The 16,679-nt window shown below is 34.9% G+C and overlaps 1 protein-coding gene across 8 annotated transcripts in view; it reads right to left on the bottom strand.

The window, feature by feature from the left end:
* Positions 1-12,019, bottom strand: part of LOC127445024 (nuclear factor 1 X-type-like) — a 131,660-nt gene extending 119,641 nt beyond the window's left edge. For 6 of the 8 annotated variants that reach the window (XR_007897914.1, XR_007897915.1, XM_051704742.1 and 3 more), the window contains exons 1-2: positions 9,667-12,017; positions 3,157-3,240 (exon numbers count right to left, since the gene is read on the bottom strand). Coding sequence is in view for 6 of the 8 variants with exons in the window: in XM_051704742.1 (XP_051560702.1) it covers positions 3,157-3,240; positions 9,667-9,669 (87 nt within the window). In the remaining 2 variants the exon portion in view is untranslated. Of the gene's footprint in view, positions 1-3,156; positions 3,241-9,666 lie in introns of all 8 variants that reach the window. The other 2 variants (XM_051704747.1, XM_051704750.1) reach the window with 2 other exon arrangements.
* Positions 12,020-16,679: the final 4,660 nt, after the last annotated feature.

The raw sequence follows: 16,679 nt of genomic DNA, 5'->3' as shown, positions 1-16,679 counted from the left end.
TCGATCAGGATGGGTGCAGAAATGATCACTGTACAGTTTGAGAACATCTGGATCTGTTCTGTATATACAGGTAAACTGAACTAAGCTGATGTGAACAGACAGGCTTGATTGGTTTTGTAGATGCTCTCAAACAATAGTTTGTGTAATAGAGTGGTGGTGCCCTAAAGGGTAAGAATCAACAAAAATGTATTCTGATTTCCAGGGGAAAAAATGTATAGCTTGAATGCAATGTTCTATATATATATATATATATATATTCAACTTCAATTTGGTCAGATAAACTCAATTGTAAAAGTTAAATGAACTATATAATGTAGAAAAGGTTGAGATTATTTAAACAATCAATAAAGTAAACTTTTATGCCATTTAAGTCAGTGCAACTTAACGTTTTAAACAGTGAGCACATACAATGTCAAGTTTGGTGATTAAGTTAGAAACATGCAGGCTTTTGAGCGTGCTCATTTTGATCACTGATGCTCAGTCCTGCCAGAATAATCCCCCCTAAAGTCTGTTTGTTGTTTGTTTAACCTTCTGAGATCCGAGTGTGACTGCTGTGTGCATTTTTCATTTCTCTTTTTGATCTGTAATTAGTAGCCCCTAATAACCATGCAAAATAATTAAATAAATAAATTAGAGCAAATAGTTTTCCTAAAAATTGATGTCATATGTGGACAGCGGGTTTAAATTGTGATATATTAAATAATACCAAGCTAAAAAAAAAAAAATTTTTTTTTTTTATCAAATTGTTCATTATGTTTCCAGAAGTATTGGTTATTCATGTTTTTAATACATTACAGACATTACAACTAATTTTCTGTAAAAAAGCTTTGGAACAATGTGTGTTGGGAAAAGCACAAATACTATACAAAAAACTCTACATATAAAAAATATTTGACTTGATTTGACTTTTATTTCACAATGTTTTTTTCTACTTTGGCAACAAAATCTCAATGTTCTCTCATTGCTCTATCAAACAAACTAGTGATAGCCAGTACTGAAGTATTTTACCAATCAGATATTAGCATAATTAATTCTGATACAAGTAATGGCCAGCATCATCCAATCACTGCCAGTGATGTTAAAATGAAATGATACATTATAAATTCTGAATCTATGTACGGATTACCATTGTCCCAAGTCTGCCAAACAGGTTGAGTGCTCCAATCGTCATTTGCAGCCTGAAAGTTTGGTTGAATGCACTAGGCTGCATAGGAAAGGTATAGGATGCTCCCTTGCTCCCTATTTAGTGAATGACTTAACCTGCTGTCTGTCTGCACTGGTCTCAGAACAGTTTGAAATGCACCTTTGGATTTGTAAGGAAAAAAAGGCCTATAGTTTGCGTAAGTAGTCATTGTGTTTAACAGTGTGCCGTTTCATGATAAATCGCTCAAATTTTCAAAATGGCATGTCGGATGAAACTAGAGACTCTAGTCTTTTGACTCAAACAGGTTTCAAGGTAACAACTTAACGAGGATTCTTATCAGATGTAGTTTTGTTGTAGTTTCTCCCAAAGACAAACTCTGCTGAAATCGGCACCATGTTGTTTTGTCACATGACTCTGGGCTGTCATCATAGGGTTAAACTTTTGATGCACTGAGTGTTCTGAACTGAGATCAGTCGGTTTAAATGAGATTAAATTATGCATAGAGTATAGCAAAGACAAAACACACAGTCCACGCTGGAGGATGCGGGGTCGCACAAGATTTAAAACACCAACATGTTGATTGGTATTCGCTTTGATTAAGTTTCTTCAGTTATGAAGTTAAAGTAACTTCTGATCATTTTAAATTATTGTTACCTACACCACTTTTTAAGTTGGACCAACTACAACTTGGTACCTTGGTCAGACTGACATATGATCTTATGTAGAAATGTAGATCTGCTTAATAAAGAATATCTTTTTATATCAAGTTCGTTGATAATTATGGTCAGCTGTACTTAAAAAGGCAAGTTTACTGAACTTAGATCTACTTGTACAAACCATTAATATTTTTGAGTTTACTAAACTTATTGCTTTGAGTTCATGGAACTTAAAATCCAACTTGAATTGTTAAGCTGGTACAACAAATTTTCCTGTAGTTGAGTTAACTCAGAAATGCTTTGCAGCTGCTTGCTTTACTTTTTTAAGCTTACTCAACTTTTTATTTTTTTACGGCAAAATTGCTTTGGATAAAAGTGTCTGTCAAATACACATATGTGGAACAGGCTCCAATATATTGAACAGCATGTTGCTTGAGATAAAATGCACAATAGCCAAGAGAACAATATACTGTAGATTTTGCAATGTTATAAGCATTAATGAAAGAAAAATAATGCTGAGCTTGAGCGTTAAGAGCGAGGTCAGAGAAAGGGCACAAAGGTTGGCGTTGCCACATTGGAGGGCACAAATCCAAAACCTCTTCACACACACAGATCTCCTGTTTCCTATCACATTTATAGCCTTTAATCTACAAAATAGTATGAGGTGAATAAAAGCAACTTTGCTTCAAGCACACACACACACAAATATGCACACAAATATATGCAAGCACATACACTTACACACAGTTCTTTGTTAAGCAGACCAATGGTAGGGTTGCGGTTACAGCAACTAGGGCTTCCATTAAAACACACATAAGAGAACCATATGCAAGTGATACAGTTCAGTGTGTGTGGTTTTAACCCATCGCAAACATGCACACACATACAATCACTTTTTACAGTTTATATTTTATGTAGATAATTCCTGAAGCTGCTTCCCACATAAACTCTGCATTCCTCTCAACATTTACCACCATGTGAACATATAAATACAGCATCTGAGATTATAAATAGGCTTTGAGATTTATGGCACAATCGTGCATGCTGTTCCCTTGTGAAAGGTCTGGCTTTTTGCTGATGCAACACAGGCTATGAAACCTGGACAAAATGGATGTATGAAGGGTATTATAGATTACATCTCTGCTCTATCAGAGTTTGATAGTTTGCTCATCTGATTCCAACTAAGCTTATCTGAATCTGAAGTCCAACTCAGTCTGGCCTGGCAGCACATTAATGACATCAGTCATGAGAAAGAAATCAAAGTTCGGTTCCTCACATTATTATATGTCAATTTATAGAATGAAAGAAGCAAATAAAATTAAACAACAAAGACAATTAGATGGAAAATGCTCATACCCTGTAGGATTCAGGCACTAGGAAACACTCTGAGATGCCTGGGGCTCGGTGGGGACCTTCATGCAGCAGATACGACTCTGTGGCCTGTTAGCCAACACAAAAGAGGATAGAACAAATTTAGTAGGGTCATACAGTCAGTGAAAAACTAGTTAACATACAACCATAACGTTTCTTATAAAGGACTGTATTACTTGACTGCACAAAAGCCTTGAGTGACTTGACTGCATAAAAGCATTTGGCACAGAAATATTTTGTAAGTATGAAATTTTAGTGCCTTGAAGGAATGTTTTGGATTCAAGTCAAGATAATTTTTGACTCACCTCTCGTTTATTTAAAAAAATAAAAATAAAAAAAAACTGTGGTTACAGCAAACACACACTATAGAAGTGACAAGACAAAAACATAAGTGTTAACATGATTTAGGCATTATAAAATCAGGGAATTACCGCAATTATGGCATTTACCAGATTACAGGGTTTACCGGCGGTATGTTGTCGGGACTTCGAAGATGTAATATTGATATAACTTTACAAAGATAAGGTTATTAAGTGATTTAATCACACTAATATCATATTAACACATATAATGTTTGTCTCTACTTTTAAAACTGTTTTGGACTGGACCCATTGACTTCAACTGTAAGTGTAACTATGATTTTGATTTCTTTTTAACAAACAAGTGCTATCTGTGGAAATAAACACTATGCCAAAGAAGCTGAAAATTAAGCTTAACCTGTATTGAACCTGGAACATTCCTTTAATGGGATGGTATAATTTTGCTTCTTTTGTGTTTGATTTTTAAATAGACCAAATTCTCATGTTTGTATGTCATTCTAACAGACAGCACAATTAAACCTCTAACATGAGCTTGAAATTATTTACTATGCATTCTTTCAACAACAATAATAATACAATATATATATATAAATTATCATATTTGTAGCATACATTTTCTTGGTTTATTGCATTATATTCTCAAATATAATGCAATAAACCTAAAGGCTGTAATATAGCAAAACATGTGGCCTCCTGATCAGACTTTAAAAATGTGATGGAACACATCAAATGAGAAAGAAAGAAAGAAAGAAAGAAAGAAAGAACCACTTGGAAGGGTTAAACTCAAAATGTACTTGAATATAGGAACCACAACAGGTATTCAACGAGCCAACCAGGACCTCATTCGACAACTATCCACCATCTACACACACTAATAATGTTCAAATATGTGCAATAAACTTTAACCACACATACACGTTTGTGTGCATAAATACATATATCAGCATTCATTCCAGCACATACGCACACAGAGTTAGCTCATAATAAGTCCCAGGCATTGGCACTAGTCTCGTGCAGTGGTGAATAACAAAGCCTATTCATATCCACCCAGTGAAACTTTAGCTTTCCCAATTTTCCCTCAATTTTATAGGGGTCTTAGCTACAGTGTGCTAAAATCTTATTCAAGCACTTTATTAGAAGATAAACATGCATTTTCATAATTAAAGAGAACAATTAAAAAAAAAAAAAACATGTTACTCAGAGGTAAGTTTGTGGCTCTCGTTGTTCTAAGAACTGAGAGCCGAAGTGTGAAAGCCTATTGTGGATAAAGATGTGGGAATGGGGTTTAGATCAGGTAAACACATTTTATTAGGCTGTGTTTTCTTATGAAGTTTTTATTGGAATTGGGATATTGTAATATGCTTTATCATCCCCATGGGGAAATTTGGTTTGGGCTCAGTGCTTGCTACTTCCAAGACACCCGCTAAAATTTACAATCATCCATCCATACAGTACCAACAGAAAATGCACACAATGTAAACACCCAATACACATAACTTATAATCAGCAATTATGTATGGATTGGATTACTCAAGTTCTTACTTTTGTTTAGTTTTAGGGCATTGATAACCTTCCTTCCCTTTTGTGCCATGACTTCAGCTAACCAGATTTTACTGTTTCAAACAGTACTCACTGCGCTGAAGCGAACTAGAAAATAGAAAGAAAGAAAAAAACGCTCCACTGACTCATTCAATTTCACTTTATTTACTGTAATTTATATCCTCATTATATCCCTAAGATAAACCACTAAATTAAACTCGTCAACTCGACCGCGTCGACCAGCTGAGCAAACTCAATGAGCATGTTTAGCACTGTTGAGATCATTCGTTCATTTGTCCTGTCCACAGATGGAGAACAGAAGCCTACGTTGGCGCCTGGAGGAACTCTATGAATCTCACTATTATCCTTATTTTGAGAGGAGAAACCTTCAGCCCCGTCTTCCCCTCCAAAAAGCTGCCATTTTTCTGCAGCAAGCTATTAATTATATATGGGCTGTATGCATACGGAGCATATGCAGGGTCCATATGGCCAGCCCTCAGCCAGAATCTCAAGCCTCTTCTTAATTAACATTTTAGAAGCAAAGCGCACAGAAAAGAGGGACATTTCAAAGTGGCTCTGGGAGCCGCTGACCTAATTGGAGTCAACGGAGATGTATGTAAATGTGTTAATTACGACAAGTTTCCTTGCTCTCACTGATAACTAGCGCTCTTTGTTTGAAATGTTTAATTGGTGGGAATAGCGGCATCAAATGAGGGGGTTCCCTCCATACATCCTTATGGGACAGGGAGAGAGAGAGAGAGAGAGAGAGAGAGAGAGAGAGAGAGAGAGAGAGAGAGAGAGAGAGAGAGAGAGAGGTGTATATAGGTTGGAGCATATAGCAATACATTTGTGGTTTAGTGGAATGCTTAAGTGGTTGAGTTCCTGAAATCCTGAAGTCTCTCTCTTACACACACACACACTTTGTGGTCTGAATTTTAAAAGTGAAGTGTATAACTCTGCAGCAAACAGAATTGCAAAAATAAGTTAAATTAAGTTTCAAACACTCCCCGTTTTCCATTGCTCAACAAACAGGTAGTCCCGCCACAAACTCGTACCATTGGTTGAGTCAATGTTGATACGTCTGACCCAGTCGAGATGCTCAAACATATAGATCGCAATTCCGTCAAAAATCTTACTGCATCATGTTGCCTTGATTTTTTATGTTGGCTCAGAAATTCTTTTTTGCAGTGCACTCATATACACAGCAATGCATTATTTATTCATTCAAACACAGGCTCTATATAAGATGGCATCAGCACAGGTCCCAATTTTTCCTTTTTTCCCCCAGTTTTCTTTGTCTTTTTGTCCAAACAACACAGCTATTACTATTAGCACCATTGTTTTTTATCATTACTAGCTTGCAATACTAAGCCAAATCAGCCAGCATATAAACCTGTCCTCTATCGCAACCGCATCAAAGAGAGAGAGAGTGAAAAATGGGGGGAAAGTAGAAGGAATGAGAGAACGAATGCTATATAAAAGGATGAAGCGTCCTTCCTCTGTGTGTCTGCCAGTAGCACCTCAGGGAGAACTGTTGGAAAAATGTGATTTTTCACACCAGCATTTCAGAGGCAATAACAGAAGGAGAAAGAGATGGAGAGATAGACTGATAAGAGAGAATCTGGAATGGATGTGAGGCCGCTAATTATTGAATCTCTGTTTGGGGTTTTGACATGAGTTTTCGGGTCGATGCCAAGTTTGCATCAAACAACTCTGATCTCCACTTTCACAGTTTGTATTCTGTGTAACGTGCTGGTAAGAACCTCCGCACTGCTTGCAAGTTCTCCAGGTGCATCTTTATATGCACTTATTCACTGCATGAGTTTGCGTTTGTTTGCACATGCATACACATGAGCATTTGTGTGCGAGTTTTTTCACGTGTGCAGGTGTGCACCAGTGTTTCAGTGTTCGCACATGTTCATCACATAATAAAAGTGCATGTAGTTCACTTTGTATTATGACATCTCGTGTGCCAACGCAGATGCCACAAACACAAAACGTCCTCCCATGAGAAGTTTACACCCAGAAACAAGTTCATGCAGCAGTCCACCAATCACTGCAGGGCACTGCATCCATGGCAACCCTGGCATTGTGACAACCAGTCAATCTAGAAAAGACTGTTCTGGAATGCACAGCCAGTTCTGCTGAACTGAGCTGAGTCTCCATAACTAAGTCGAATGAGATTGCGAGCAGGTTTGCAAAATGCATTTCCCCGCTAATTTCAGTGCCAGCGGAGAACGTGAAACTTCCCTTCACACAGTCCAGGTTCTTTCATCTGCCTTGACTGCTTGACCTCGTTCAATGAGAACAGTTTTGCATTTCTTTTATTGGGGTGGATCTCACAGGTGTGCTTGACTTAAGAGGATGTTCATCACTTTAAAAAAGATTTGACATGATGAAAAAATGCTTGCTGCAGGCAAATGTGGCATTTCATATTCAGATCCAACTGCTCGGCCTGCAAAGGCCTGTCAATCTCACTTCTAATGACTTACTTCAAGAACAAAACTCCCTATCTAAACAGCTCAATTTGCATGCAATCCAAATATTTACACAGACACAATTATTAGATCGCATAAATCCTAAAAACCAATAAAGATCTGGAACTAAAGCTGTTCCTCTGAACACACACTGGTCACAGTCTGACATCTGACCTTATCAAGCCTATATGGGTCAACATAGGAGTTTTTAAGAAAAAAGAACACAATTACTGCCTTTTGTTTTGAAGTACACTTGCTCCATGTGTAATAACACATGTTATAATGTGTTAATACACATGAATAGCTCAGTTAATCCAGTGAAGCTGTATTAGCATAGGCAAGATGGCAGTTTCTTAAAGAAATATTCTGGGTTCAATACAAGTTAAGCTCAATCGACAGCATTTGCAGCATAATGTTGATTATGATTGATAAAAATGTATTTCGACTCGAGCAAATATCGAGGTTACATGGAAGTGAATGGGGTCAATCCGTAAACCTTAAAATACACACTGTTTCAAAAGTGTAGCCACAAGATGTAAACAATATGTGTGTTAACACGGAAAAAAAAAAACACTTACTAAACTTTCATGTGTGAAGTTACATCCAGTTTTACAATTTTGTTGCCATGGTGACACGGCATAAATCTTATAATTTCCATTTAAACAACTTTACAGATCAAATAATTCACAAAATAATACAAATTCACTAACGTTTAAACAAATCATCTTATTAAGTTGAAACAACAAATATTTTTGTTGACATTGTTGCCCTTGTTGTTACAACAAAACTTCTGTTGACTGGACTAGAAAAATAATTTGAATCAACTTAATTAAATGCATAATGTTGACCTTTTTTTAAAGGTTGTCTCTCCTTTAAGGGTAAGTTAGTTGAACATGATTTTTTTTTTTTTTTTTTTTTTTTAGTTTACTCAAAAATTTAAGGCGGCAGGGTAACTTATTTTTTTTATTTTTTTTACAGTTTAGTTTTAACAGAAGAATTAATGTAAGGGCTTACATAAAATTATAAGCTTCATATTTCTGCCTTTAAACCCTCCAAAAATTGGCCCCATTCACGTCAATTGTATAAGTGCTTCACTGGAACCTCAGTTGATTTATTTTTTATTTTTTTTATTTTTATTTTTGTTATTTTTTTTTTAAGAAAAAGACGGACGAGTAGAATTTTATTATTATTATTATTATAATTTTGTATCAATCAACATTATGCTACAGATGCTGTCGATTGAGCTTAACTTGTGAACCCGAAATATTCCTTCAAGCATTTATATACAAAACAGCTGGTCCATGGCACATCTGTCTGTACTGTAATGTGAATAATAAAAAAAGAACTCTGATTCAGGATCAGTACCATAATTTGGCCAACTTTGCTGCCCATTTGCCGGCCAACATACTAAAGCACCGGCGGGACTCTCTGCTCGGACCTGCATCCTCTCTCAGAGTTCATAGTCTCTCACACGTTTATTAAATTTGTATTAAAGTTTTTAAAACCCTCTGCTATAGTTAAAGCTCGCATTCCACGTTTCCATAATTAATAAAATATATATTTCCCCAATTAAATAGGTCTGATTAGATTTTTCCCCCCCGAGTGGTCTGGAAATAAGTGTGCGGATTAGACGCATCGTTTGGAGAGGTTTCATTGCAGTCTGTTTGCTGCTTTTGTAAAGATGCTCACCACTTCTGACATTCCAGTAGACCCTAAAATTATTAACTACCAAAACAAGACTTAGAAATGAAATGAACTATTACAGTAGCTGAAATTAAGATTAAAGTAGTGAGACATTTTCTTAAGGACTACAGTGTGTCCACCTTATAGTATAGCATCTGGAGGATAAATAATAATAATAATAATAATAATAATAATAATAATAATAATAATAATAATAATAAACCTCATTGAAATATAATCGATAAATTGTTCTTGATTGTCCAGGTCTCTTTCCAAGCAGCTGCAAAACAATATTATCATTATAATAAATATTAAATGCATTTTATAACAAAAAAACAGTATAATGTTACCTATGAACGATGAATGATCGTTGATGCGGGTTAAATTGTGCTTTTTATTTACGCCTTGACATTTGAAATCTGTTGGCTAAGACTTGTGCAAACAGTGGGAAAGATATTGATTCACATAGCACGTACCATTGTAGTTCAGGGGGATTTGCCAGCTCTTCTCAAAGACCCATTTTTCTTTAAAACCTTCAGCGTCCAAAAAAAAAAAAAAAAAAAAAAAAAAAAAAGGAGAGGGAGCGGGTGCACCACTCGGTTTCTTCGGTGATACCGGAAGCGAAACAAAAACTCAACAAGTTTGTTTTGTCTGTAAAAGTAACTCGTTCTCCGCCACTTAACGGGACGACTGAAGGATTGTCCACCGGGCTGCTGCTCGTGTAATAAACTGTTTAAAATAATATTTCTACCGCTGTCATCGGCCTCTCGCCGACGGAGCCTCGCGATAGCAGCGCCGATCGGGGAATTGACGGGCGTAAAATTCTCTGCTGCGGTCGGTGTACGCAGAGCTGCTTGCACGACGTGTGACCGTGAGTGAATTTTTATGTCCTAATGTCTATTCCTGATCGTCTTGGGCGAAGACTGCATCTCCCTCTTTCGATCCTGCGACTGTCCGACTCGATGCACCATAACGGGACCCCTGTCGGTCTCGCAAGTCGCAACACACCTCCTCCGTCTCAGATGAAAGCGAGAGGCGTCCTCAAATGCCGTCGCAGTCAGTCACCAACACGAGTAGCGCACATTGCAACAGTCTAATCCGTAGACGCACCGAAGGGACCCACCAAGTTGGCTGAAGCTTAATGACGCCGCATTTAAAAACACGGCAGAGTAAAGTGTCCCCTCCGCGATTTTACCCTGTGAGTAAATAGGCTGTCTGTTGTCGCCTCAGTCGACCCGAGGCTGCTGCGGGGTAGCGGGTCGGGGAGGCGTTGAGCTGGTAAATTATTGATCAATGTAGCAACTGGCAGTGTGTTGCGCTCCGCGGCCGGTCGGAGTGGCAGCTGCAGCTTTGGGGCATTAGCAGGACTCTGGGAAAATCATGGACGACGCGGATTACTGAACACCCAGACAGCCAGACTGTACATGCACAGCCGGCTAAAAAAGAGAAACAAAAAAGTGCATGAAGTAGCCTATACAAAAATAGAAGTTTTGCATGCGTGCATCACTGATAATAGAAAAGTGCATCGGAAGAAAACTGTTGCACGTTGTGTTGAACTTTCATAACAATACATGTTGCGAAATATGAAGGCAGTCGAATCAGAAACAGGTGGGAAGGTTGCTATCCCGTTAGAAAGGCGTTGCCACAAGGCAGGATCCCGTTCAGCCGGTATCCCGCTGTGTGCCGGTGTCTCGTGCCATCCTTCAGATTCTGTTACTGCCGAAACGCCACAAACAAGCACCAACAGCGCATCAATAATGAAAAAGTGCTGTGAAACAGTATAGCTTCACCATAACCTTCCAAAAGGTGCAGAAGCGCATGCATGCTTTATTTATTTATTTAACACAATTTGATTATTAATTTTTTTTGCATGAACTGGCGCAGGAAGGATTGTATAAGATTAGGCCTCAAAGTACTAAAGTGACTTAATTTAGTCTCTTGTCCATAGATGGCACTAAATCTCATCTCAGCACCTCTTAATCTTGATATTTCATCTGAATATCAACATTTGGGAGATTTATTCCATCCAGACAGTTTTGAGGTTAAATGATCTAACTTTCTGTCATTGGAAAATAGTGATCTGTGACATTCTATGTTGGATATTAAAAGTTTTTATGTCTTTAATGGGGGATCTGTGGGCACAGTAAAGTATTTAGATTTTTGGAGTAAATATTTGGAGTAAGATTGGGGCAGAAGGTTGTTTCTGGTGTCAATAATTATTAATTTATGGGCTTCCATGCATTAGATGTACATTTCAAACATCTCTGGAATTCAATCTATAATCATAGTATTGCTATTATGACATGCCTTCAATTAAAAATATGGGTGACTTTGTATGTATATATTCATAGTCCTGCACAGTATATAATTCACAGAATAAGTTTTCCTTTCAGGTCAATCTCTTTGAATGGGATTCTGTTATGTGATTTGCCTGTCATTGTTTAGTTCTTCAATTATTCAACTAAATTGTGAAAATAAAGAGTTACATAAAATATTTGATTGTATATATTTACTTTAAATTTCAAAAATACTAAGAATGGTATCTGATATATTTTATACATTCTGTAAAAATTGGATGACACCTGGGACATGTTTACCCTGGGGGGTATTTTTAATTTTGTGCTATGACAACAAAATGAGCAAATGTTTCTATTTGTTTCCCTTGATAATATGTTGGTTGATACATCATCATCCTGTACATACTAAAAGTTGTTTATCTATACAATTTAAAAGTAAATGAACATTGTTCTTAAGTGGGGCGTCTTACCCCATCTTACCCTACTTATTGTCTTCACCTTTGTCTTGACCTCCTCAAAACATAAAAGAGAGATATAGATATAAATAAAGATATTTACACAATTTTAATGATAGATCTTTTGTAACAGTTGAGTTTAAAGCACTCCTCAAGTGTTAACGTTTAAGTGTAACACTTTTTTTTAACACAAATTTAAGTGTTAAAATAAATTCTTAAATGGAAAAAAGTAAAAATTAAGATGGAAACTTGAAATGGAATGATATTAGGTTTTAATGATACTAATAATCTTATACAGAGGAAATGTAGTATTAGGCCTATGACATAAATCTTAACCTACCATTAAAATATCGCCATATAGGTCCAGTATTATCAGCATTTTATATAGTTTTTAATAATAATTATAATTATAAGTATTATTTTAAACGCGTTTATTTGATTAAATACAATATAATGATTTTAAGAAGGACCTATGGCTGTTGAAGGCCCGTTGGTGACAAGGGTCAAAGAACCAAAATCTCTTAAGAATTTGTGTGTATTTTTTTAAATTTACGTTTTTATAAACAAAAACAAAATAAATAAAAAAATAAATAAATAAAAATTAAAAAATTAAAAAAAAAAAAAACAGAAATAACTTTATGGTGTATAAAACCATAGCTTCTCAGTTACAGGTGTTTGTTTCTGTTATGGGCCATAAATTATGTCTTTTTTACTGTTATCTATACGATGAGCAATATATACAAGTAATTTAAAACATAATAATGATGGCACAGTAATAAAGAAACATCAATGCTACTACTACAAATAATAACAATAATAATAATAATAATAATATGTAAATATGCGTCTTGCACATTTTAATGATGGCATATTATTTTATCCCCTTTTCTTTTTTTTCTTTTTTTTTAATCAAAAATCCATCAGCTTGTGTTATTCGTTAATAGTGCGTCAGGATTTAAAAAATAAATACAATTAAATTAAAAAACGAAACGAAACGAAACGAAACGAAATAAGTAATTAGCAAAAAATAAACTGACGAAGTCAATGGTGCTGATTAAAATCTGACGAATACCGACGATCTTTAATATAGTCTACACTATTTCCTGACCTATTTCACAATGAAATGTCCACATATTTAACAGCATGCAAAAAATATGAAACAAATTATATATAGGCCTATATATATATATATATATATATATATATATATGTGTGTGTGTGTTATTTAAAAAAAGTTGAATGAAACAAAAACATAAGTGCTCCTCGTTTTTATTTTCATATTTTAAAGAAAAGTCAAAATTCTAGTCTTTTTCAGACAACACAAAATAAACAAGTGGGTACAATTTTATAATTTTTATAATTTATATATATATATATATATATATATATATATATATATATATATATATATATATATATAAAAGAAACATCGATGACATAATTTAGTGTGTGGTTTTAATTAAAGTAAGAACGAAACGTAACGAAACGTAAATAAAAAGACAGCCTAAACTGGTATTACCACATGAATTACAGGTTATTTTAATTGTATATGTTTGTTTTGATGAGGTCGTCGATTCTCATAATAATAATATTCTACATACACAAATAATGAAGCTTGCCAAACTGAATGTTGAACAAATGTTTACACTTTACAATATTTTGATATTAATGGGAATATATATAACAGATGCTCAAACAATGTAAAAATAGAAATGATACCTATTATTGTGAATGTATTTTGATAACTATTAATGAAGAACGACTCAATCAGCTAAATAAACCCAGAAGCTCATAATTTACCAGCATCTTACGATATTGTATTTTACCGAAAGGTTTGCACCAAAAGACAACAGTCTCGCAGTAAATAAAATATAGGTTAGTTAATACAATGGAATGTGAACTGGGGAACTGAGTGCATCATCATAAATAATAATAATAATAATAATAATAATAATAATAAAAAACAGTAAACAAACCTTTTCAACAATACTAGTAAGCCTGTATTTAATTTTAAAACATGATTTTCATTCTTGCCATAATAAAATAAGGTTATTGCTGTGATGTACTTTCATAATTATCATTTCACCATTTTTATCATATAAAATATCATATAAAAATAATAATTATAATAAACATAATATATTAAGATATATCACAATTCTCTGTTAAATAACTTACCCTTATTTATAACCTAAAATGACCCACTTTCTTCTGCAACCAGTCAAAACTCTTTGAAAACTGGACATTTCCCTTGTTAATACTGTTTTATGCATTCATTATCCTGAGGTGTTTATTATTATTAATATTATTATTATTATTATTATTATGTGGACATAACTATTTTCGGTCTTTATTATGACATCTCGGAGGATAGTAGGCCCTATGTAAAATGAACAACCAATGCGTTTTCAAATAACTACCAATAAGACAATTCAGGCTCTGTTTTGATCATCAAAAGGTGTATTTATTCCCTTGTAATCGAATTTTGTGAAACTGTTTAATGCCCGATGTGACGGAGCTGAAAACACAACTTCTCAGAGAAACTTCTGTGAGAAACGTTTTCCATTTAGAAACAACAGTAAATTGCACTCTTAACGATCGAATAATGCATTCCAGGTCGAGTTTGGAGCGAATTTTGTTTGCCGTTAATTGCTCTCACACAGGGAGAGCGCGCCTGGGACCGGTAAGCGTTCAGCATCACTGAAATCACGGTTACAATTAATGGAAGTGTAGCGCTACCCTGCTCACCAGGACCTCTTAATGTGACCGCAGTGCAGCGCAGGCTGCACCATGCTGTTTAAGTACCTGGCATCAGACAAGACATTAACTGTAGTAAATTACAGTGAGATGGGTCTCTGGGCAACCATGTAGGGCTGCTGCAGGACCTGTAGTGTAGGCTAAACCTGAACCAAGTTGACTTTGCACAACATTTGTATGTAGAGTACAAGGGGTCATAGCACTTTCTGAGTCCTAAAATATCCACCCATAGTGACGACAACAGTCTGGCTTTCAAAGCTTTACATAAAAACCAGAAAAACAGATGTTATATTTTATTATCAGACATTATGACTTTAGGAGTAACTAAGTTATTTTTATGTAACCAATATAATATGTACTTTAGAGGACAGCAGTGCAGTCAGATGTCACTAACTAACATTAACTATCAGTATCATTTAGAGAGATATAATTTCATCTATAGATTAAAAATAATAGTAAAACAAAAATACAAACCTTTTACTTAATTTCTTTTTTTAGAAATAATTTAAAGAACAATTATTTCATATTTAAACAATTAAATATTTAAAAACAGAAATAAAGCATCTAAAAATATGTATTCAACATTTAACAGAATTAGAAAATACATATTTGTGTTTTCTATTTCTGTTTTCTAATTCTGTTAAATATGAATATACACTGATCAGCCACAACATTAAAACCACCTGCCTAATATTGTGTAGGTCCCCTTCGTGTGGTCCTGTTGTGTGTGAAAATCCCAGGAGATCAGCAGTTACAGAAATACACAAACCAGCCCATCTGGCACCAACAATCATGCCATGGTCCAAATCACTGAGATCACATTTTTTCCCCATTCTGATGGTTGATGTGAACATTAACTGAAGCTCCTGACCTGTATCTGCATGATTTTATGCACTGCACTGCTGCCACACGATTGGCTGATTAGATAATCACATGGATGATTGTTGGTGCCAGATGGGCTGGTTTGAGTATTTATATAACATGCAATTCTGAGATGTGGGTTGTCGCTGTTATGGCAGCATGAGGGGGTCCTACACAATATTAGGCAGGTGGTTTTAATGTTGTGACTGATCAGTGTATATATATATATATATATAAAATATTTCTATTAAATACTTTACAAATATTACCTAAACAGGAATAAAAAAATAAAAACATAAATATTTAGTTTAATAAAGAATACAATTATTCTGTACTAAATATTGTTGTTTTAGACTTTTTATTTATTTATTTATTTCAATAAACCATGTCCGTGTCCCTATTTAACCCTCATTTCTACATAGAGACAACACAAAAATAAGAAACCACAAGTAATGACTGTAAAATGTCTTTTGTGTCGGCTTGCAAAAATGACTACATGACCTCAGCTGCTTGCTCCTGATGTGTGATAATACATGTAACAAACGTTTAATTTGTGAGAGATAAAGAAAAACTGCAATATGAGCCTCCTCTCTTGTCTTACACTGCCTCTGTAAGTGCAGTTGTGAACTACAAAACATTCACTTTTTTTCCTCTTCTTTTCTTGGTATTCAGTAATGGTCTTCTGCTGCTCACTTTTAGGAGAAATGGAAGAAGAGAGGGCGAGCCAGAAAACCAAGAAAAACACAGTTACTCCTAAGCAACAAAGTGGCAAGAATGCAAGTCTTGGCTTAGACTGCTGCTCTTAACATTTTCTCACCCAAAAGAGGACATTTTCAGAAAGTGCAAAAAGATTTAAGACAACTTTGACTCAAATTAGTTTATAATTCATTGCAGGATATTTAGTTGCATCCTGTTATGCATGTGAACATAGAGTATTTAGGCCATCATTTCTATACTGTGTATATATATATTATATATATATATATATATATATATATATATATATATATATATATATATATATATATATATATATATATATATTTAATTGAATACTCTTCTGAGAGTGAAAACACATGCACTGCTGTTTCTCACAGGCTTAGACAATGTATTCGGTTG

This window comes from Myxocyprinus asiaticus, chromosome 8 (assembly GCF_019703515.2).
Source record: "Myxocyprinus asiaticus isolate MX2 ecotype Aquarium Trade chromosome 8, UBuf_Myxa_2, whole genome shotgun sequence".
NCBI lineage: Eukaryota > Metazoa > Chordata > Actinopteri > Cypriniformes > Catostomidae > Myxocyprinus > Myxocyprinus asiaticus.
This window is presented reverse-complemented; position numbering and strand designations above follow the sequence as displayed.